Here is a 25081-nt window from a genome sequence, read left to right as displayed (position 1 = left end):
ACAGAAAAGATAAACTGAAAAGCATGGTAAATAGAGTTAACGTGCACCGTAGTGAGTAACCTAAGGCTGGTGGTAACGTGGATATGAGATGTCGTGTATCATTTAATGGCCTTATATTATATTACGGAGTATAATACTACTAGTAGTGGAGTACTACGTTCTTCAGCCTCACCTAACTCTAACGTAGTCACTGGTGCGCGTGCAATGGCCCATCACACTCGCTTGTGTCTCCTCTTCCAACGTTCTTCTTCAACTAGCTCTTATTATTGTGGGTGAAGATCAATCACTTAACGAAGTATTATGACACTGATTCAATCCAAATTGACTCGATTGAGCCTTGATTTAAATCCATTAAGGTTCAGTTGAATTGAAGTAAAGTAAATTTAGTTGAGCTGAACTGAATTGAACTGAGCGGAGAAGAGTAAAACTGAAATAAGTTTTTTTTTTGACAACGGAAGGAGAATAACTTACAATGATCTACGAGTTACAATGTAAGCTACTCGATTAGGTAGCACCAGAAACCCGATAGCTAAATCTAGCACTACAAAGTCATACCTAAGAAGAGCATAAAAATCATAAAAAGGTAGAGCAACAACAATAAGATAAACTATAGCAGCGGAGCCTTGATGGTAACGGACAGAAGAATGGCCAGGAGCAAAAGGACCAGCTTCGTAAGCATATTTGACCTCCAAAGACCGTCGATACCTACGAGCCGCAGAGAGACGATAACAAAGTGTACTTACGCTCTTGCGAAAAGAACGTAGAAAGACAAATTGACTGGCAAGACAAAGAAGTCTGTCGTCGACGGAGTAAAAACCCCTACACCTTAGAGATCGGCTTCTTTGATCGTAAGACCAACCGAACGAGAGATACAACATGCAGTGAAGAAGGATAACAAAGAGCCCCGCAATCAAATTCTGAGCCAAAGCAACCACCTTCAATACTAGAGGAAATCACAGACGAACTAAAGGACAGGACACCCAAGTTCAAATAGGTCATTACTAGCACATGCAACGACATTATTTGGAGGGAAAGAAAATAAAAGCAATTTAGAAAAGCTGTCATTTTATCTCAGGAACCACCGCAACCGACACACCCAAAACCACGAATCACCCCATATCGACACAACCCAGACACACCATTCTCGTATTGATTAAAACAGAATACCAATTTAAACTAGGACCAAACAGAGGAGTGACGAGAACCGCCTTCCAACCCACTATAACAAGGGATAACAAAAGCTGCAAGAGACGCTCCCAACAACCAAACGAACCGAAAAAAGGACCAACAGTCAAAGTGTAACACCCCCGTACACCAGAACGCCTTACCAAGGACCATCCCAGTGTATGACGGTGTCACCATCTCGGTTTCCCGAGGAGGTAGATCAAATTAGACAATAAAAGAACAATTGTAAATGTTAATATATCTCATACAATACAACTCAATACAATGTCTTTATAATAAAGGTACAACTACAACACTCATGATACTGCATCTATAGACCGGTAGCGTGATGACTCGATCCCTCCAGTCCTAGTAGCCACAATCGACAGTACCTGCTAAACCAACTGCTCACCATCCCCGAATGGATCACCGCAGATACCACAAAACAACACGGAGTCAGTACCGACTAATCAAATGTAAGACAGGTCAACAACGTGAACAGCTGATCATCCTCTATCCCCGTCTCTCTATCTCGCACAGTAACCGACTACGCCCCGAAAGGTGTAGTCCTGCCAGATTACCCATCGCAACAGGTAATCCTCGCCGCCAGTGGGTGACCGCAGCCCATCCCACCTAGTCCAGCTCATTAACGAGCGACAACCATCCCCGTCCCTTAATGTGCACATCCCCTCCCGTGACGGGTTCCACGGAGGGCGAACTAGGGTGTGAAGCCACTCCCGCAAGTGACTCCACCACAATCACACACACACAGCATCACAGCTGTCACAACATCACAACCGCCACAACACAACCACACCAACACCATCACCACAACACCCAACCTCCGATGATCAGCAGATAGCAGCAATGATGAAACATATGTACTCTCAATCAATTAACAGTACTGAGTAGGAGAAACCCTACCTCGTCGCAAAGCATGTAAGACCTCCATACACAGCCACGCACGACTCCAATAAGCATCCTAACAATGACAACCATCTCCTATTACACAACTATACTCAAAGAATCACTCAAAAGAACACAAGGCAGAGACTTACCTAACCTTACACATCGGCGGTGACATAGACGACCACCACACACGTCATCCTTCCCCAGCGAATCCCGGCATTCCCATGGTGGAGGTTTAGGCTAAATACATTAGAGTGTGAAGACATGGGGTGATTGGAGAGGGAGATAAGCTAGGGTTAAAGAAAGAGAAACTGTCGAGGAAATGAGAAATGAAATGAATCTCGCGAACTTGCGTTTATATTAACGTGTCGACAGCAGCCATACTCGGTCGAGTACGGGAGTACTCGGCCGAGTAGGCTCTACTCGGTCGAGTATAGGTGATACTCGGCCGAGTAGCCTCAGCTAGGTCGAGTAAACAATCCTATAAAACTCATGTTACAAGCCTGATCCCTCACCCATTCATCCCTAAGGTCTGTTTGGTCAACAAGGTCGGTCAACTGCGTTCTTAAATATCCTGGGTATTACAGTCTTCCCCCCTTAAAAAGAACTTCGTCCCCGAAGTTCAGCCCGCACGCCACTCCCTTCAGGGTTACGCACTGTGACAATAACCACTTACACGAAGGCGCACCGCACAAACTCAAACCATCCTGACATTACCGTCATACCACATTACTCAAACAACAATCACCTATCAAAGCTACTCTTCCAAACAATACTAATCACCAACTTCCACACATACTTACGGAAATCAATGAATTCATATGCACTCTTTTGTTAACCACGATACAACGACTAGCAACCATACACAAATGCAAAACATTACTCGCAACAGTACACAATACTCAAAACAGTACTCAACCACCACAATCCGTACACCTATACCAAGTACCACATAAATTGAACAATCCGTACACCTATACCAAGTACCACATAAATTGAATTGAGACACCTGTGCAAAGTATAATCTTCATACTATTTGAGTACAACATGGATACAACTTCAAGGAAACATAAATGAAATTCCGAATGCTAACATGCATAACATACATGTGATTCCAAATATTATATGTATAATTAAATACGTATTTCAGGCATAAATGCACAAATAAATACTTATTTCCGCGACATTACTCTTCCCCTCTTAAAGGAACTTCGTCCCCGAAGTTCACCACTAGCCACCTCCCGTGCCCAAAGCCAACACACACATGACATTACTCATAAACTTTTGTAGCACCACTTACGTTATGCCATTACACGCTTGCGACTTGTAAAGACAGAATATTTCAGCAACTAAGAAGTATATAACCGTCTGGGGCGATTATAACCGTCACCAAACATATCCACGCATAAGACTAGTACAGTGGCAGTTACAACACTGTATGGTATTGTATTATCTTTCTACATCATTTAAAGACTCGGGTTTTCTCCCCCTGAACAATTAAATCCCTGGATAGCAACCAATGTTGTATAACGAAACATTCACAAATTAATAGGTTATCTCAACAATCGCGTACCTGTGACCTAATCATAATAAATCTTTTGAACAACTATTGTACAAAATAACAAAATAAGGCACTAACAAACTCCTTCATACTCTTATTCATATAACTTATGCAATTCACATAGCAATTACACATCAGGGTCTTTGCGTCAACACTAATCGGCCGAGTATGAGAGGCTACTCGGTCTAGTAAGCTTTACTCGGTCGAGTATAATTGTATACTCGGCCGAGTAAGCTCTACTCGGTCGAGTAGTAACTATGCTCGGTCGAGTTTTGGCAGCCAGAGAGCGTTTTGACGACATCACATAAAGCATTCCCAATCACCTGCATCAAACTCTTCCCAGCCATATCAAACACAACTAGTCTCTAACATAACGAAATCCAACTCGTCTCCACACGATAAGTAAATAGTTAACGGCCTTATGGCCGAGTACAGACATTTAACAGTAGATAATAAATCCCGAAAGCAACATCCAAAATAGAAATACTAAATCCAACATAAACGAAATAAATCCAACATCAAAGAAATCAAACTAACACCCTAACAACACAAGATCAATAACGAGGACTCTCCTCCATGTCATCATCACCACCTGCGCCAGAAGTACCTGCACCTGAACTCCCCGCTCCTGGAAAGCTGTCGCTCTTTGAATAATCCCCCTAGCCGATGCGCGAGTTGGCTCCCCACGGTCCCGCAAGGTAGCCAAACTCCGTCTCCTCCGGAGGTCTCCAGTAACTCGGGTCAACTCCATAGCTGTGGAATACTCCCGTATCCACTCCCGGTCCCCTCCACCAGACAGGTTGTGCTAACTGTGTCCCTATACCCTGGTTAAGGGTCATCTCATGCAGGTTGCGGAGCACCAAAGTAGAGGAGATCCGCTCAGCCAGGTCATGCGGCTGCATCCTGGGGTCATGCACTGTGGGGTATGGCGAATACTGGTAAGGGTGGTAAGGATATGAGTCAGGGGCAGAGTAAGAGGGCTCAGGTACAACCGGGTCTACCCTAGACTGCCTCACTCCACGGCGCTCCCGAGGTGGGGGAGGTGCCTGCTGCTGACCCTCAGGCACGGTGACAGGCTCAGGTAGGTCTAAGAGAATCCGTGGGTCAATCAGGTAGGACTGGGGCTCAGGTCTAGGAATGGCACAAGTCTCCCACTCAGCCAAATGATCAACAACAGGGAGATGAGCTGGGTCCGGAAGCACCATCCACATAGTTCCCCTCACTCTCCGGGCATAAGACCCGTCATCCATCTTCCTCAACCATCCTGTTTCGACGCCGCATCGAGCGTTCATGGTAGGCACAATCTCTACATACTCATTCCCCTCAGGAGGTGGGGCCTCAAAATCTGTCAGGCGCTGAGCTAGGCGGGTCACTATGACCCCGCAAGCAATGTGTCGGGTATCTGACTGGGCCATGCGCTCAAGACTAGAGCACACTACACCAGGGGCACTGTAGTAGAATGGTTTCTGACGGTGTAGGTTGAGGTAAGACATAAGTAACATGACCTCGTGAGAATTAAGCTTACTCACATCATCTCTCGAGTACAACAAACAGGTCATCATCCTCAGAAACATACGAAGGGAAATGTGCTGAACATCATTAATCAGCATGGCACTGGCACTAGGGGCAGGTCTACCAGTCAAATATGGAAGATAATGGGGTGCACCGCTGTTCTTGGCCACATCACTAAGGTACCCATCCCCCTCGACCTCTAGACCCAAATGGTCAGCCAACTCGTCTAGGGTAAGCTCATGATCCTCATTCATGAGACGAAAAGAAACAGTCTTACCCTTCTTGTTATAAACATAGGAGCTCAAAAACTCCAAGGTCAAGTGGGGGTAGGATTTCTTCCTCAGATGGTACAACCCCTCCATACCCAAAATCTGAAAGATATGAAATATGTCCTCCTTGATCCCTAAAGTCTCAAGAATGCCAGGATTAACACAGCGGGTGGGGCGGAAAGGACGACGCATAAGAGCCACAAAAGCCTTACGATGATTGAAATCAGAGAATATTACCGATGGATATGCCTCCACCGGTGGAACTACAGGTTCAGTGCTTGACTGACCAGTCTCAAGCTGGACATTAGCACGAGTTCTTTTGTTGGGTAAGCCTCTGGTTTTCACCATACTGCAAGAGGACAAACTTTAACAAGGGATTGACACAAAATACTTAGCACAAAATACGGACTGTTTTCAATTGTATATCGATTTTAGAACGATCTTTTTAAGACAAATTATCAAAAAATCACCAATTACCTTACAACTTGTATGGTTACAAGCTTTAAATTATTTCAAATTAAAGAATAACCATCAACAACAAAGAGAGTTTCGTTTTTATAACCCTAGAATTCAGAAATTGAATTTTAAACCATGAAATTAATTAAACAAGGCATACACGAGATCTATATACAGTTGAATCCAAGAATCAATAAGTTGAAGACTAAATTTCAGTTGTTTTACAAAGAAATTCGAAATATAGCATGATATTATACCATAACTTTGAAAACAAATGAGAAAATTGAGTTTAAATCTTACCTTAAACTGATTTGAGGCAAGCAAGAACAAGTGGAACACCAAAGTTTTACCCAAAAGCTTGAGAAAGGGAGGATATGGAGTTTTTAGAGAGAAGGGAATGTGAAGATGGGAGGCGAAAATAAAAAAGAAAGGAACGAAAATAGGGTTTTTGTATAACCCGCATAAGTTCTGCTACAGTAATACTCGGTCGAGTATTGGGAATACTCGGCCGAGTGTCGACTACTCGGTCGAGTGTTTAGGAATACTCGGCCGAGTGTAGACTACTTGGTCGAGTATCCTTCTTACTCGGTCGAATTTTTAAGAACAAAAGCGATTATTATTTTCACAAAACGGATACTCGGTTGTGTAGCTTGATACTCGGCCGAGTATGGTCTACTCGGTCGAGTACAGTCACCTACTCGGTCGAGTTTTCCAAAAGTGAAGAGGAAGTCATAAATTTTCATTGTTCCTGCAAAATAAATAATATCGTTCGGAGTTCCGTGCAACCGGCTCGTCACTATTAAAGCTGATTTCTACCACATAAACACATAACAACACGTATTTTGTACATCCATCATCAGAACGATCATCACTTCTACCTTCATTCCTTACTATGCCATGAAACTATTACTCCATATCCTTATAGCATACTAAACAATTTAATTACAGTACCTGCAAGGTTTAGCTCTTATATCACATCATCTCGAATTCTGCTACTCACCATATATACACCTTAATCACATTACAAGACAACAATTCAACACACAACACATTCATCGTGAAACAACTTGATTAATCTTACCACTGGTCGCACATCACCACAATTCCATCACCCACTTCAAACTTTTCCACACATACACCTTGTCACATGTCATCCTAACATAGATATACACAACAATCATCACTAAGCAATCAACGACTCTCACTAGCTACCCATTTCCCCGTGTCTGGCTTAAGTCCGATGGGGCCATGATTTTGAAATGAGGGCGCCTACTCACCCAAAATCTAGCATCGGCTGGGGCTCCCAACGTACATACACCAGGTTCATTTTAATTGACACCCTATGTTCATTAGATTCATTGGTTCAGGTTCCAAAATCGTCGGCTCTGATACCACTTTGTAACACCCCCGTACACCAGAACGCCTTACCAAGGACCATCCCAGTGTATGACGGTGTCACCATCTCGGTTTCCCGAGGAGGTAGATCAAATTAGACAATAAAAGAACAATTGTAAATGTTAATATATCTCATACAATACAACTCAATACAATGTCTTTATAATAAAGGTACAACTACAACACTCATGATACTGCATCTATAGACCGGTAGCGTGATGACTCGATCCCTCCAGTCCTAGTAGCCACAATCGACAGTACCTGCTAAACCAACTGCTCACCATCCCCGAATGGATCACCGCAGATACCACAAAACAACACGGGGTCAGTACCGACTAATCAAATGTAAGACAAGTCAACAACGTGAACAGCTGATCATCCTCTATCCCCGTCTCTCTATCTCGCACAGTAACCGACTACGCCCCGAAAGGTGTAGTCCTGCCAGATTACCCATCGCAACAGGTAATCCTCGCCGCCAGTGGGTGACCGCAGCCCATCCCACCTAGTCCAGCTCATTAAGGAGCGACAACCATCCCTGTCCCTTAATGTGCACATCCCCTCCCGTGACGGGTTCCACGGCGGGCGAACTAGGGTGTGAAGCCACTCCCGCAAGTGACTCCACCACAATCACACACACACATACACACAGCATCACAGCTGTCACAACATCACAACCGCCACAACACAACCACATCAACACCATCACCACAACACCCAACCTCCGATGATCAGCAGATAGCAGCAATGATGAAACATATGTACTCTCAATCAATTAACAATACTGAGTAGGAGAAACCCTACCTCGTCGCAAAGCATGTAAGACCTCCATACACAGCAACACACGACTCCAATAAGCATCCTAACAATGACAACCATCTCCTATTACACAACTATACTCAAAGAATCACTCAAAAGAACACACGGCAGAGACTTACCTAACCTTACACATCGGCGGTGACATAGACGACCACCACACACGTCATCCTTCCCCAGCGAATCCCGTCATTCCCATGGTGGAGTTTTAGGCTAAATACATTAGAGTGTGAAGACATGGGGTGATTGGAGAGGGAGATAAGCTAGGGTTAAAGAAAGAGAAACTGTCGAGGAAATGAGAAATGAAATGAATCTCGCGAACTTGCGTTTATATTAACGTGTCGACAACAGCCATACTCGGTCGAGTACGAGAGTACTCGGCCGAGTAGGCTCTACTCGGTCGAGTATAGGTGATACTCGGCCGAGTAGCCTCAGCTAGGTCGAGTAAACAATCCTATAAAACTCATGTTACAAGCCTGATCCCTCACCCATTCATCCCTAAGGTCTGTTTGGTCAACAAGGTCGGTCAACAGCGTTCTTAAATATCCTGGGTATTACACAAAGCCTAACCGAACCCAAGTACATCAACAAACCCAAAGAAGTCAGTCAAGACCAAGAAGGAAGAAGACAACAGACAAGGGATAAAAGACCCGTCACTCAATGGGACATGCAAGACCGAAAAAAGACACCCGATTCACCAAACGATACCTCCCAGGACCACCGTCTTACATGCAACCAAACGAAACTAAAAGAAAAACCAGACAGATACTAGTGATTAAGTAAAGGGGACCGATTGACGGGGGAATGGGGGGATCATCAAATCTGACCCAATACACGACCACATAGAACAACAGCACAACAACCGGATTAGTTAAACTCATCGACACATACAGAAAGGACAAAGACAATGAAACCAAACCAGGGGTGGGGGGAATGGGGGGATCACCACTGGGAAGGACATACGATCGACGACGACAGGACAAGGGACGGAGGGACGAGAACTTCACCGGTTTAGATGCATTTAAAGCCAACCAAAAAACGACCAACAACATCAAACAACCCTCGGACATGATGAAAAGAGACGGAAAAGCAAGGACCACAGGCAACAAGCGACCACAACGAAAACAACAGCCAACAGAGCATGACGAAAAGCAGCAAAGAACCTTGATTATAGGAGTGAAGACGAGAAAAAGAATCAATCCCATCGAAAAAAGGGGAAAATTGGTAAAGAAGGAATTAATCAGAAACGGAAATGATGGTTCGCCGGAGATGAGCGCAATCAAAGCCTGATAGCCTCATCTCCGGCGAAAGGCGACGAGATAAGGGGCAGGGAATGGGAGGGTGGCAGCGGCGGCGGTACAATGAAAAGAGGGGTTAGGTTTTTTTTTTTTTTTTGGGGGGGGGGGGGGGGGGGGGGGGGGGTTAGAGAGGATTTAGTGAGATGAGAGAGAATTTAGTTATTGATGTAAAGAAATTGTAGCTCGACTAAATTGAGTTGTGACGAATGAGAGTTGACATTAAACCGAAAAACACAGGGTTTAAATGGAGCTGAAGTCAACTTAAATTTATCATATCGAAAACAATTCGAATTACCTATGATTTCGAAACAATTTAAAATGATTTATTTGTATTACACAACAATTATTTTGATCAGTATCCTAAATAACTTTATTTGACTCATAACTCACAAGTTATAATCACCCTCACCCAAAATGACACGCATGGGCAAATAGTAATACTTCGTAGTTTTTAAAAAACCAACAAATGTATATTTTCTTAAATGTGAATTGTCATTCTTTTCCTAATTTTCAGAAATAATTTCCAAAATTGTCCCCATAAAAAATATTTTTTTCCAAAATTGTACGCATTCATATAAAAATCTCATTCTTTTCCTAATTTTTAGAAGTGATTTCCAAAACTATCCCGAAATTTTCTTATGTGAAACAGTTACCTATTCCGCCGTAAAAAAAATACACATAAACTCACATACTCCGTATATATTATGTCTAGTGTAGTACATCCGATGTATAATATTTTTTTCCCGATGACATCTCACCTCTCATATTTATGCCAAGTACTTCACTTAAGATGTTTTGGTATGTATTCTCCTTAATTTAGCTTGTAAAACTTCGAGTTTAATCTTACTAGCATCGAATAGCATATTATACTGTACAAATTCTCGTTCAAGACGATAGTATCCGATATAAATTTAGACCTAGCAAACGAGTCAATCGAATTGGGTTAAATCGATACGATTTAAATGGGGTTGACCTTAGTTTCAATATCAGTTCGTTTTCAATCAGATTCAGTTCAGTTAACAACTTTAATCGGTCTGAGCTATTTCAAGTCGAATATAAATGTATAATTGAGATCTGATAAATTTCAGTTCAGTTAAATTTCGGGTTACTCCAAATACTCAAATCATAAGAAGCTAATGAGGGTGCAACCCACGCGATGCCTTGGTTGCAAGTGGCTGTAAAATGACACCAAAATGAGCAGACACAAAAGTTTTTGTCATCATCAAATTAATGAAGAAATCTTAGATTTCATTCTAAAATATCATACTCCCTCCTATTCATTCATTTTGTCACTTTTTCCTTATCAAAGCTAGTCGGATTTTTATCCCTATTTTCTTTTTTGGTAACTTTTGTGTAGTCCAAATTTAATTACATGTGGGGTAGAGTGGAATAAAGTGTTTTGTATGGTCCAAAATCATTTTCTTAATTCTTGTGCAAAATAGGAGAGATTAATTATTAAAGGAAATACACATTTTTCTTGAGTTTTAAAACACTTAGAAACTTCAAACATTCAACAGTAAGCATATCATCTTAGCATCAAACTTTCTCTTTTGCTTTACTCTTCTTTGCTCGGAATTTTACAACATCTCCCTTCTCCCTTTACTACTACACCAAGCCACTTCAAGTTTTTTCCGAGTCGAACCCGCTTTAAATCATTTTGGGATTAAGACTCCGTGGTCATAGTCAATCCAGCTTCAGATTTTGGGTGTGAATTTGTACAGCCTTGCTATGTTCTTTCTTGACTAATTTGCGCAAACAGTAAACTCTTACTTGGTATATGCATAATCCTTGTTTTCTTTTTCTTTACTTTTGTTGCATGCACATAATTCTGTAATCATATTTATATTTATATTTATATTTATATTTATATTTATATTTATATTGCAATGATTCTTTGGTAATCATCATCATCATCATGTTATTCATGCAATATATGATGCAAATTATTAATTCATTTTGAATAAATTTGACTTTTCTTTTGACTTCCACTTTTGTTGGGGGCGTTTCTTAATATATTATGGATTGAATCTTGATTTAATTCTTAAGATTGAGTTGATTTCTCATAAATATTCAAGACATCGTTATAATATACTCGTAATAATACTAACAGTTATAATGACCGGGTTTATTTCGCAATAAGGCGATCTTATACTAAAGATTCTTGTAATAATGTAGTGTATATGAGAGGACGGTACCGAGACTTGGTAGCACCCGGTGCGTTTGCTTGAGTTATCAGACAAAATAGAGTAAATAAGGACAACAAATCAAATTCCATGGATTCTGGTTTGCCCATGTTTTTGCTCTGGATAATAATAACAACATTCAACTACCATGTAATAAATTTTTGTTTGAATTTCATATTTCCCAATTTTGCATCCTACGAGTACTATTTAATTATTTATTTATGGTTGTATATGGGGAAGTTAATTTACCATTACTGCTTTCTTGATTTAGTAGTTAGCAGCTTTTTTTGGAACTCTAATTTATTGAGATGTTGCCAAAGTATCTACATCACTTGAATTGTATAATTGTATTCTTCTGCATTAATCCTATTTTCTGTGATTTTTGCATGTAAACCTCTTGACTAAGCTACCCTTTATTTCTTAGTGGAACTGATCACTGTAATTTAGTACGGAGTACCAAATAAAATGAGTCATTACATCTCAATCGCAATTCTGCGAAAATAGAAACCCATATTTAATACCATGGACACTCCGTATCTGCCCAAACACAGATGTTATGGTAGACTAGGATTCTTCTTTCAATTCAACAACAATTAAACTTCAGAATTATCTTCATCCAAAGTTCCGCTTTTGTCTAATTATTATAATATGATGTTCCATGCATTTTGCAGAATGATATTTCTCGCTTATTCATAACGAGAAATGAAGATATATGTAAGAAGTTTCGGAATCAGAAGTTGTTAGTTCACATGATCTATATCCCTTGACTCTTGTGTTTGGCTTTGATATCATCCCGACCAATATGGGGTTTGAATTTCAGAAAGCATTTCAATTGGAAACTAGACGGTTGCTGTGGTTAATAGGAGTGGTGTTCGGAACTATTATATTGTTTCAACGCATTGAGCTGCCCACGGGTAACACTCTGTGGCCTGTTTTTTCTTGGGGCAAAGCTTCCCAGCAAAAAAACCATAGCTTTTTAAGTGAGAATACAACCATCAACCCCATTCTATCGGGTAACATGAGTTCACCAGGTGCTAGCAATGTGAGTGTTGTGCATGAGTTGAGGGATGGAATCTTCAAGAATGATTCTTCTCCTAGAGGAAATGAGGATGGAGATGATCCGTTTTCTCGGGAAGTTCCTGAACTTATCTATCCATCTGATAATCAGACTTCAGCGAGTAATTCATCTTCTATTGAGACTCACGACAATAAGTTCGTTGCTTTGCCACCTTTACAAGATGCAAACTTGAGCCCGGCTTTAGTTGACCCTCCTATGGCTTTAGTTGTGCCTCCAGTTGCATCACCCACGATACGTTCCGAGGGTAGCATTTTATCGGGGAACAATAGTTTACCTCATTCACCCTTTATTCCGGGAGAAACAGTGAAGACGAACTCAAGCATTTTATCGGGGAACATTAGTTTACCTCATTCACCTTCTATTCCAGGAGAAACAGTGAAGAGGAAATCGGAGTTGCATCAAAAGGAGGTTCTGGCATTATCAGACATGTATGAGTTGTTGGCCCAAAGTCATTCGACACCCTATTCAATGGTATCCATTTGTTCTAACAATAGTAGCCGGGTTTATCATACATGCTTTTGATATCTCTCTTATCTCATTGTTTTCTTATTTTTCTTTACATACTTTGTTGTAGATAGCCTGATTATCTAATTGCTTTCTTATTTTACTTTACATACTTCGTTGTAGATACCCCGATGGTCTATGAAAGTAGATGGGGAATTAGTAACAGCAAAATCACTGATCGAGACTGGACCACCTTCGGATAAAGGGCTCTATGCTCCCTTGTACCACAATGCTAGCATGTTTCAGAGGTAATCCCCGTCTATCTATTATCATGCATACAATCACCTAGCCAGAAAGGACACTTTACTTTGGGAGTGGGTAAAAAGAGAATTTTCCAGATAATTTCACTCTTTAACTGAAATTGGCAGTGTTTTAATTTTCTTGCCTGGTGTGCACCTAGACCTGAATGACCTAAATCCGAAAGAACTACCAATGAAAACCCGAATCATTTGGACCCAAAATGACTAATTTGACCCACCCAAAAATAAACGGACCAATAATCGAAGAGACCCGTTAACGCGCACACAATGCAAACTCGTTATGATACAGCAAGAAATTATCCCGCCCCAGATGACGAATTCGCCTAGTCTAGACGCACACCTTCTTTTTCCTTCTCTGTTGTCAATGTTGAACTAGTGACGACAAAGTTTGGTTAATGTGGAAATCCTTAAATGAAAATTGCAGGAGTTATGAGTTAATGGAGAAAATGCTTAAAGTGTACATCTACCAGGAAGGCGACAAAAGGATATTCCACAGACCACCACTTGAAGGGATATATGCTTCAGAAGGATGGTTCATGAAGCTGCTGGAAGCAAACCGGCATTTTGTCACGAAACGACCCGAGGAAGCGCATCTGTTTTACCTTCCTTTCAGTTCTCGGCAGTTGGAGGAGACTTTGTATGTACGCAATTCACATAGCCACAAAAATTTGATACAACATTTGAAGAACTATTTGGATCTCATTTCCCGAAAGTACCCCTTTTGGAACAGAACTGATGGAGCTGATCATTTCCTTGTTGCCTGCCATGATTGGGTTTGTTTTGCTTCCATATTTACTATTTTTCGAATTTATAAATATGTCTTGATTTTGAAGATTTGTCCCTGCTCCATAACCTAATTTTCGGACAGTCCCTGCAAAATAAATGAGTCATGCTGAGTCTGTTCGACACCCTTACCCAATTTCGAGCCACATATACATCAGTTAGTAGGAAAAGTTGTTGATGTGGAGATTAATGAACCTGGTAGAAAATGGTTGATGTGGAAAGTAATGAATCCGTCTGAGTAGCCCTAAAATTGTTGTATTCGTTTGAATTGTTGTGATTTAGAAAATTCTAATCACGGTCTTTCTTTTAGGCTCCGTCTGAAACAAAGAGACACATGTCGAATTGTATACGAGCTTTATGTAATGCCGATGTCAAAGAAGGATTTAAGTTCGGAAAGGATGTGTCCCTCCCCGAAACCTATGTTCGAACAGCAAAGAATCCTGTAAGAGACGTGGGTGGTAAACCTCTATCAAAGAGGCGGACCTTAGCTTTCTATGCCGGAAATATGCACGGTTACCTAAGACCGATTCTCTTAGAACACTGGGGCAACAACAAGGATCCCGACATGCAAATTTTCGGAAGATTGCCGAATTCAAAGGGCAATCGAAATTACATTGACTACATGAAGAGCAGTAAATATTGTATATGTCCTAGAGGATATGAAGTAAATAGCCCAAGAGTGGTCGAGGCTATCTTCTACGAATGTGTCCCAGTAATCATTTCCGATAATTTTGTTCCGCCATTCTACGAGACTTTGAATTGGGAGTCTTTTGCAGTGTTTGTGGCTGAAAAAGATGTCCCGAATTTGAAGAACATCCTTCTTTCGATACCAAAGAAGACGTTTTTGCGGATGCATATGAGGGTTAAAAAGGTGCAGCAGCATTTTCTGTGGCATCCTAAGCCTGTCAAGTATGATTTGTTTCATATGACTCTACACTCAATCTGGTACAATAGGGTTTTCCAATTCAAACCCAGATGATGTATCCCGGTGGCATCGAAGCTTAGGCATTTTAGAGAGTACATTTTTCAGTCTGTCCTCTGTTCTTGGATGTACATAATGTCAGTCCATTTTAGGGGGTTTTTGTTTTATTTGTTATTTGTTAGTCACAATTTATGTGAATAAGTGGGATACAGAAGCAACTTCGATATTTTGCTTCCGAAAAATAAGCGACTTCAATATTCCAGGGACGTTTCAGCAATTTAATTAATCAAGGAGTGATTCCAAAATAACCTATAAAAGAGCTTCATTGTGATACATGCGTAATTATCCATCCGTACCTTATATAGAAGTGGTGATCAGGTCCCGCACTCCGGTGATAGGCTGAGTAAGGGTTGAGTAAACTCTGGTCGGGTCATATTGGTGTTAGCTTTTGCTGCGTTAATAACAATTTCAAGTCGATTCATGTTCATGTTTGATCATCTTGGGGTCATGTCATTATTGAGTCATCGATGAGGTCCAATTCAGTTCGATATAGGTTATTAACCTACAATTTCGGTATTGTTTTTTCACATACGGATTTTACTCTTTCACATATTTTTTTTTTTTTTTTTTTTTTTTAAAACAGATTGTGTTTTTTTTTTTTTTTTTTTTTAAATAAAACAAATAAAGCCGCCCGGTATCTTAGCGGCTTATCCTCTACGCTATTTTTCTAAAAGCTACATATGTTTGGACGATGACATAAAGTGATGACGTGGACCCATTGAGCCAAAATATTTTGATATGAAACTCAAAACTCTAATTACTTTGCTAATTAACCTTAATTATGCAAAAAATTCTTATCCAACACAACAATTTGGGTGACAAGATGGCAGCAAACAAGGACTTCAACAGTCTTTCTAGTACTGCATTCCGCAACAATTACCCTGTACATGTCAAACTTTATTCAATTCTTTCTTTTGTTCCACCCTGCACAAAAGTTTTACCCCTGCATCAATTATTTCACCCTTATCTTTTGCGGTAGAAAACTTCAGAAAAAAAAAGAGAGAATTTCAAGGGTATTAACTATTTTGAGGGTGAAGATAAAATCCTATGGCTATGGCAAGTGCAGCAAAAGGAAACATTTTTACATCAAATTTATATATAAAGACTGAAACTTTCATCAAATTACTGAGAAAATGCAAAACCAATGAGGTACCCTTTTGGTAATTTTGATTCCTTTAGCCAAATATTGTGAATGGTGTTGTGTTTTTGGTTAATATGAAGTATATTCATGTTTTGAAGAAATTGAGTGTGGTTTACATTTGTTTTTCTTCAATTTTGTTGTCTGGTCTGTTTGATCTCAAGTATAATTACATTACTCCAATGTCTCGAAAGACGGGCGGAAGGAGACCTTTAGTTTGGTTTGGTGTTGATCAGGAGTATCCCTACGACCCTACTAACGATAGCTGGGGGAGAGGATGACCGGTTATTATAAACCTTTGATTAGAAATGCAATGACGATCACATAAGTCAGAACATATAGAAATGGGGATTTTGCCAAATTTATTACCCGGATTTTAATGTAAATTGCAGTTTTGTTGCTGTATAATAGTTACTCATTGGTTGGATGTAGTGATTTGGAGGAAGCGCGAGTAGAGAGGGAAATGGTAGGAGATATTTTCCAGTGTTTGATTAGAAAGTTGGTAGGAAGGAAATAGAAATTGATGTTCTATTTTCCTCCCTCCAAGATAAGTCAAAATCCTTCCAAAATCGGAAGAATTTGGATGGAAAAGATCATTGTTCCGCTCCCTTTTCCTTTCTCCCCTCCCCTCCTAACATCCTATCCTTGTGGCCTTATCGACAAAAAGTATTTAGGAATGCGACAGTGATAACTCTGAGTTGCTATATGAAACATTGTTTGAGAAGGTTGAATGTCTTATAAGTTTGAAATTTTGTCCCTTACAGTTGGTTGGATGTGTCAATCATAGCATATGGCAATCTTTATAGATCCCTTGTAATGTAGCATCCTTTGGCATCCGGTGATTCCCGAATCGATAAAATTACCCCCAGATTCTTCTGTGATATTTAGTTGTGTGCATCGTCACTAGAAAGACTTGAACATGTTATTCGTACTGATTATATGTTTCAATTCTAACGTACATGTTATATTATGAAACTAGATTTGTCTACTTGACATTGAGTTTTGACACTTGTAATTCTTTGCGTAATGAAGGTGCTGTGTAGAAAAGTAAAAGGGAGAAGAAGGTTTACAGTTTGCCAGGGCAGAAGCAGAAGCAGAAGCAGAAGCATGACCCCCTGAGGAGGTACTCTTACTCTGTAGGCCGTTCATATATCATTCAAGTACAATTATTTCCAGTATGATAATCTCTCTTTCTTTCCAGTATGATATTATATCATTAATGTTACGTAGTTGGTATCTGTTTTGATAATAATTCATTCTATTTGCAAGCTTCGTTCATCTGACCTTGAAGTGTTCAACGGAGGATATTCATATTAGTCGTTGAACACACAAGTAGGCCATAACCTCAATGTATAGGCCAATTTAGTCTGATTCAAACAAGGCCCTATTCTGAAGGTTGTGGACACCCTTAAGCCAATATGTTCTCCTACAGACAATGTTATGCCGCTATATTATATTCTTAACCAAATGTTTCTGATTGTCTCTCGACCCTTCTTATGAAGTAAGGCTCTCCAATCTCTATTCGAGTTTTGTACGGCATCAGGACTTGGCAGTGTCGAAATTGTTTTGGATTAAGGCAGTGCTGAAAAGTATTGGTAAAAGGGATACTTAAAGCACTTCAAGAATAATTTCCTTCATTAACCCCGCATTTATTATACTCCGTAATTCATTTAGGCTTTTAGAAAATGCAGCAGGGTTAACTAAGCAGCCTAACTCCAGATGGAAGTTTTTTAGCATATTCAAAAATGGAACATAGAAAGGGAAGGCAATGACAAGGATTGACTCTTCTAGTTGTAGATGATAGCCTTTTTGTTAAGATTGGAGCTTGATTAGTCGAAGTGATATCGAATTATCGATATGCAGCTTATTCAATTTGGGGTCGTTGAAGTACACCTCAAATTGTGCAATATATGTGTATTTTCCTTCACATTTCTGGATGGAAATGATTGCCCTGTGAATGATTGTTTCTCATGGCTGAGTCTATACAACCCGCAAAAGGGCCTCTCCAGCCAAATTTTTTTTGAATTAAACCCTCGAGGGCTTAAATTATAATATTATTAGAATCAGCACGAACTACATCAGAAATATCCAACGGAACAGACGCCAACCACCTACGAGATCCTATTGACCATGGTCTCAGATGAGCGAGCTCATGAGCGACCTTATTAGAATTTCTACGCAACCAATTAAAAGTACATTGTCAAAAGAATTACATAAAAACATAAATGTCATTGTAAATTAAATAAATACTACTGCGCCCCTTCCTTTTCTGCTGTAGATCTTGGATAATATTCAAGCAATCACCCTCTAGGATAACTCTTTGATTATTCATCCGACGTGCCTCTTTGAGACCATACAAGATAGCAGCTGCTTCCGCTTCTTCTGGGTTATAAAAACACTTTTGCAGCCCAACTTTTTTTTGATAAAATGATATATTCACAAAATGATCCATTTAGTTATTAATATGAAACAAAATCAACAATAGACAATTAAAAAAAATATATATAAAAGCTTCTTTCAAAATAACCGCAACGATAACCATGGCCAAATCCGTGACGACTGCATCAAGTACCATACCGAAGCACTATTAATGGTGACCATAAACAACTGAATTCGCAATTTCAAACAATGATCTTAGTTATAAATAAATAAAGGCTACCAATATGGCAAACTTGTATAATATCTTGCATAAATTGCCTTCTTTGTATGGTTGTAGTTAGTTTCGTGATGGGTTGGTTGTTGATGATTTTTGTTAAACTTTTGCTCCTACTATGATTCAGTTCATGTGTATTATTAATTTGTTATTACTGTTGTTTTTGCGTGTCCGGAATCTGGGTAATTAGCCTTAGGCCCTGTTTGGTACTCAGCAGATTATTATTAGTAGAAGCAGATTGGTCAAGCAGATTATAAAGGACACATTTAATTGACATGTTTGACTAGTATATTTCATTCAGCAGATTTAGTAGAAGTGTTTGGTAATTAACGGGTTTAGGTTAATAGCTTGTTGTATCCATGTGTACATAATTGATAGATTCATTTTTTTACAACCTACTAAAGTCAGATTGGAGCTTAATCTACTGTTTCAATATGCCATTACCAAACACATAAATTAGTAGATGGGTGAGTCAAACATGCTAAAAGCCTTGAATATGCTGAAAATTCATCAATCTACTGTTTACCAAACACCCCTTAAGTTCTTCCTTGCCGTACTTGCAATGCGTATGAAATGAGCCGCTTTCAGTAGTCAGAATAAGTGAAGTTGACAGTGGTCCTGGTTGTTGATTTATTGATAAAATTAGCTTACCACCAAGAACTTGTAGTTGCAGAGCCCATTTGATTAAATGAGCAAACACCCCTTGCTCTACTATGAGTAACATCTTATAAAGAGTAATAAATTCTTTTGAATTAGGTCTTTCAACTGTATTTCTAAGAATGGTTCCTTCACATGGTGCCCACCAAGTGAGCGCGAGTTTTTTTCTTGTGGCTGGTGTTTGCTGGCATACCATTTCCTAGTACAACCTCGGTACGAAAGTTAGCTGGTTTACCATTTGCATGTACAGTGGGGTGCGGGTAAGGTTAGTTCGGGTCCGGTTGAATTGGGTCATTTTTGGATGTGTTGTTGTCAATTTATGTAGGGATAATGGTCAGTGTGCGACAATAACCTATTCGGGTCAATCGAGTTGCAGGTCAAATTCAGGTCCTATGTTCGGTTGCGAGACTGGTAGGGGTCAGGTCATTTTGGGTTGATCAGTTTTGCCTGGTCTACTATTGAGGATCTAGAGAGAGATTAGACCTATGTTCCTCAACTCAGCTGCAAGTAATTGATGCAGCCTCTGTAAGGGTAACATTTTCATGCTTTTGGCCTAAAACGGAGTATCTAAGTATCGTGTCTGCACTCACAAAGTGACGTGTCCGGAGTACCATAGGAGCTACTCATGTTTAATGGTTAGATACTCGTACAATCATTAAGAGATGGTAATCACGACTTCGTTCCAAAACTTGTAAACATCAAAATTTCCCTGAAAAGAAAGATGAACTTCTCAGAATCACCCTTAATAACATTTAAACAGATCGTATCTTCCATGGCCGGTATCTGCATGACAGCATGAATTATGTTTCGATATTTGTTTCTGTACTGATCCATAGTCATTTGTTGTCAAAGATTTTTAAGTGTTCTCCATTTATTGAGTAATGTTTTACTCCGTATTTAAGAGTCACAAGAGTAGTTTTGATATTGGCAGGTCTCGTACCCTAGGTCTCCCGTGCCACCCACAACCCAGTGATTTTGCCGATTAAGCTCACAGACATCGGCATGTCCTGAGTCTTTACGTATACTTATATTCACAACACTGGACTATCTAGTAATGCTGTGAAATGTCTCATTTAATGCCGAGACATCCATGTTCATTCATCCCGATTGTTTTCTATTTTATAGAGTGGAGTATTTTTCAAGATTTTAAAACTTTAGTCTTTTTTAATAAACCACTGACCACCTACACATACCAAGGAGTAATTCACATCAATCATATTTCTTTCCGTATTTCTTTTTCAAGTGGTTTATATCTCTGCATTAAGTTCTGTAGTTGAAAACTGGTGTAAAATGCCAAATATAGAATAAATGCTCTTTTAGTTTGATATAGAACAGCATTTATTTGATTCGAGATGGGGATTTGAGCTCTTTGATAGTTAAGTTTCTGAATGACTACATGTGGACAAACGATATCTTTTTTCTGATGTGATGACTGCAGTTTTGTGCTGCTACTACTTCTCTAGCTAATCAATAAGTTTGAGTTGTGGAAGAGGTAGAAGTTTCTTGACCGTTTTCTGAATAAGTGAAGACTATTTTGCGTACATTTTCTGGCCGACTAAATGTGGACCCGAAGCTAGGTTTGGACCGGGTACATATTTTCTCTCGTCGTGATGACTGAATTATGGACCTTGTAAAATTTTCTTGCATGAGGTAGGGCTTCTCTAGCTTTAATAGCTTGGCAATAGGTTTCAAATCAATTTTAAAAACGGAAAATTTATGTGGTACCCTTGAACTTTGCCATTTTGCAGGTGGTACCCAACTTTTTAAGTTTATGTACATGATACCCTCCAGGTTTGAATTTCATGTACTACATGCCCTTTTTGTCGCTATAAAAAAACTCAATTGCGTATAACTCTTAACCGGAATTCAAAATCGGACAATTTTTTTTTCCTAAAATGATTATCTCCTCATAATTTACGATTTGAGAAAAAAAAAATTGTCCGACTGACATTTTATAGGTTTTTTTAAACGAAAATCTCAAATCAACCTTATTTTCGATCTTAAATTTCCGAATGACCATTTTCGTTTTATCAATCTATAGACCACGAAGAGATAATCAATTTGAAAAAAAAAATTAGTTAATTCCGATTTCTGGTCTATGATTTATGCTCAATTGTAAATTTTAAAAACTATAAAAAAGGTACGTTGTGCTTCAAAATCAAATCTCAAGGATAACATATGCAAAAACTTAAAAAGTTAGATACCACGTGCAAAATGACAAAATTTAAGTGCACCACGTGAATTTTCCGTTTTAAAAATTATTGATATCGGACGAGAATTTTTATTGCCTCATTGATCTTTTTTTTTTTGACAATAATCCTCATTGATCTTAATACAAGCTAACTAGCCTGATCCAAATTCCAAAACCACAACCCAAAGCGATCCATAATATCATCAATTGGGGCGGGTTGTTTCTAGTATTCAATGGATGAGTTATGGATTTGGTTTGAGTTGTCAATAATGAGTTTGGATGACCATTTTTGAATGACGGTTCAAGTAGGGGCTTTTAATATTGAGTTTGGATCGGACCCATTCGCTTGTCCTGTGAAATCAAAGCTACTAACTAAAGATTACTTTTTGGGGACTTTCCTGGAAAATTCATTTAGAGAAAAAAGGGAACAAGCACCTATACTGTCACTATTGATGGTTTCCCGGTTATTTCTTAGTTAAAATGCGAGTCCTGAAATGCTGCAATGTTATTTTTCTAAATTCTCTCTTACATCTTGTTAGGGAACAAGCACTTATAGTAATCGGTATAGAAAAAAACCCACTGTGATATAGCTGACTGTAAATTAATTTGGTTTCTGGTATACGGAGTATTAATCGTGTAACTGTAATTTAGGCTTGCAGCTGTAAAGATTGTAAATCGATATATTTAGTTGAATGAATTACAATGAGGATGGTACAATGTTTATATAGCAATTACAATATCTAGGTTAACCTAATTAGAGAAGATTAGTTACCTAATACAAGGCTAAGAATAAGGAAACTAACTAACAATATTTGACTAAATATTGACACAATATTAACAAAGATATGGTAGAATAATTGACCACAATTATTCTCTAACACCCCCCGCAAGACGGACGGTCGGGACGAAAGGCCGATCTTGGACATGAGCATAGTAAAACGGGGTCTGGGCAAGGGTTTGGTGAGCGCGTCAGCTAGTTGATCATCATTGGCAACGGGCACAACACGCATAACGCCCGATTGAACTCTCTCCCGAATAAAATGATAATCCAGGGCAACATGTTTCATACGGGAATGGAACACAGGATTAGCACTAAGATTGATTGCACCCAAATTATCGCAATAAATGGCAGGAGTAGAAGGGAGAGTTATATGAAGCTCCATGAGAAGATTACCCAGCCATATAAGCTCGGCCATAGCGTTAGCGACGGAGCGATATTCAGCCTCTGTGGAGGAGCGAGACACGGTACGATGCTTCTTAGAGCTCCACGAGATAGGAGTGTGACCAAGATAGACAATATAAGCACCCGTGGAAGTAAGATCATTGGGATGGTCTCCCCAGGCAGAGTCAGAGTAAGCATGTAAGGTAAGGGGAGTGTCACGACGTATGAGAATGCCGTGAGCAGGTGTCCCAACAAGATAGCGGAGTAGCCTCTTTAAAGCAGCCCAGTGACAGGTGGTAGGTTGATGCATAAACTGCGAGAGTTTACTAACCGCAAAGCTAATATCAGGACGAGTAAGGGATATGTATTGGAGACTACCCACAAGAACATGAAATTCAGTGGGATTATCAATGAGCGGACTGTCCTGAAAACGTAATTTAGCCGAGTGATCCATGGGTGTGTTGCTCGGTTTCGCATCAGCCATATTTGCACGAGCAAGGAGATCCAGTGTGTACTTGTGTTGAGTTAGAAATAGGCCTTTGGCACACGGTTGAACCTCAATTCCAAGGAAATAAGCTAAAGTACCAAGATCCTTGAGCATGAATCGTTGAGCAAGAGCTTGAATGAACGAGTTCACGCGATTTGGACAGGCACCTGTAACAATAATATCGTCTACATAGACAAGAACAAATAAATCATGGGTGTTATTAAGAATAAAGAGCGAAGTGTCAGAAATAGAGTTGTGAAACCCCGTATCAAGAAGGTAGGTCCGTAGCTCGGTGTACCAAGCCCGAGGGGCTTGTTTAAGACCATAAATGGCTTTCTTGAGTCGACAGACATGCGTCGGGTTCTTAGAGTCAATGAACCCCGGAGGTTGTGCCATGTAGACTGTATCGGTAAGGGTACCTTGGAGAAATGCATCATTGATGTCTAGTTGGCGGAGCGGCCAGTTCTTGGTAACGGCAAGGCTAAGCAATAATCGGACCGTGGTAGGTTTGATGACAGGACTGAAGGTTTCATTATAGTTTAAACCGGGTCGTTGGTGGAAGCCTTTGGCGACGAGGCGGGCTTTGTGTTTATGAATGGACCCGTCGGGATTGTATTTGGTACGGAATACCCATTTACAACCCACGACATTTTGACCGGGAGAGGAGGGCACGAGTTCCCAGGTGTGGTTTGCTTGAAGGGCGTGGAATTGGTCGTCCATGGCTGAACGCCATTTCGGATCAGTGAGGGCTTGTTTGATGGTGCGTGGCTCAGTGGATTGCAATTGATTAGTGAGGTTGAGTTTGTCGATGGGTTTGAAAATGTTATGGGATGCACGAGTAGCGTGAGTGTGGGTGGGAGGTGGCGGTGTTGGTATAGCAGCAGAGGGAGTGGTTTCGATGGTAGGCTGAGAGGTGGATGGTGGTCGACGGGTGTAGACGTGGGTGATGTTGTTGTGAGTGCGAGGAGTGGTAGGATCAGCTGGGGTGTCCGTGCGTGGGGAATCAGGAGGTGTGGTGGGGTTTGGGTGTGTTGGGGTAGGGTCGGGTTGCGTTGTGGGAGTCTGGAGGAGAGGTATGGTTACCTCACACCAGGATGAGGAGGAAGGAAGTGAAGTAGAGGACGGTTGTGAGGCAAAGGGGTAGGAATTCTCAACAAAGCGAACATGGCGAGACACATAGATACAATTGGTGGTGGGGTCAAGGCACATGTAAGCATGTTGAGTGGGTGAGTAGCCTACAAAGACACAGGCAATGGAACGAGGGTCGAGTTTGTGATGAGTGTAGGGTCGGAGCCAGGGATAGCAGAGGCTGCCGAAATTATGTAGGTTGTGATATTTGGGTGGAGTTTGAAAGAGGCGAAAATATGGGTATTGATGGCTAAGAGTGGATGTAGGCATGCGATTGATGAGGTAGACTGCGGTTTGGAAAGCGAGGGTCCAAAACGTGATGGGCATGGAGGAGTGGGAGAGCAGCGCAAGACCGGTGTCAACTACGTGGCGATGCCGTCGTTCCGCGAAGCCGTTATGTTCTGGGGTATGTGGAGGTGAGGTAAGGTGTTGGACTCCGGCAGTGGCAAGGTCGGGTTTTAATTTTTCAAATTCACCGCCATTGTCGGAGTAAAGAGT

General features: G+C 40.4%; 1 protein-coding gene and 1 long non-coding RNA gene across 2 annotated transcripts; both read left to right on the top strand.

Annotated features, from left to right (window-relative positions):
• Positions 1-10843: 10843 nt before the first annotated feature.
• LOC141612177 (putative glycosyltransferase At5g03795) lies at positions 10844-15412 on the top strand. Its single transcript, XM_074430896.1, has 5 exons — positions 10844-11150; positions 12232-13109; positions 13266-13390; positions 13827-14175; positions 14496-15412. Exons 2-5 carry the CDS (start codon positions 12363-12365, stop codon positions 15162-15164), a joined length of 1890 nt encoding a protein of 629 aa, XP_074286997.1. The 5' UTR covers positions 10844-11150; positions 12232-12362; the 3' UTR covers positions 15165-15412.
• Positions 15413-15867: 455 nt separating this feature from the next.
• Positions 15868-17588, top strand: LOC141612176 (uncharacterized). Its single transcript, XR_012529004.1, has 2 exons — positions 15868-16316; positions 17338-17588. It is a non-coding gene; the product is annotated as an uncharacterized LOC141612176 (long non-coding RNA).
• Positions 17589-25081: the final 7493 nt, after the last annotated feature.

Source organism: Silene latifolia, chromosome 11 (assembly GCF_048544455.1).
Source record: "Silene latifolia isolate original U9 population chromosome 11, ASM4854445v1, whole genome shotgun sequence".
In the NCBI taxonomy this organism is placed as follows: Eukaryota; Viridiplantae; Streptophyta; class Magnoliopsida; order Caryophyllales; family Caryophyllaceae; genus Silene; species Silene latifolia.
This window is presented reverse-complemented; position numbering and strand designations above follow the sequence as displayed.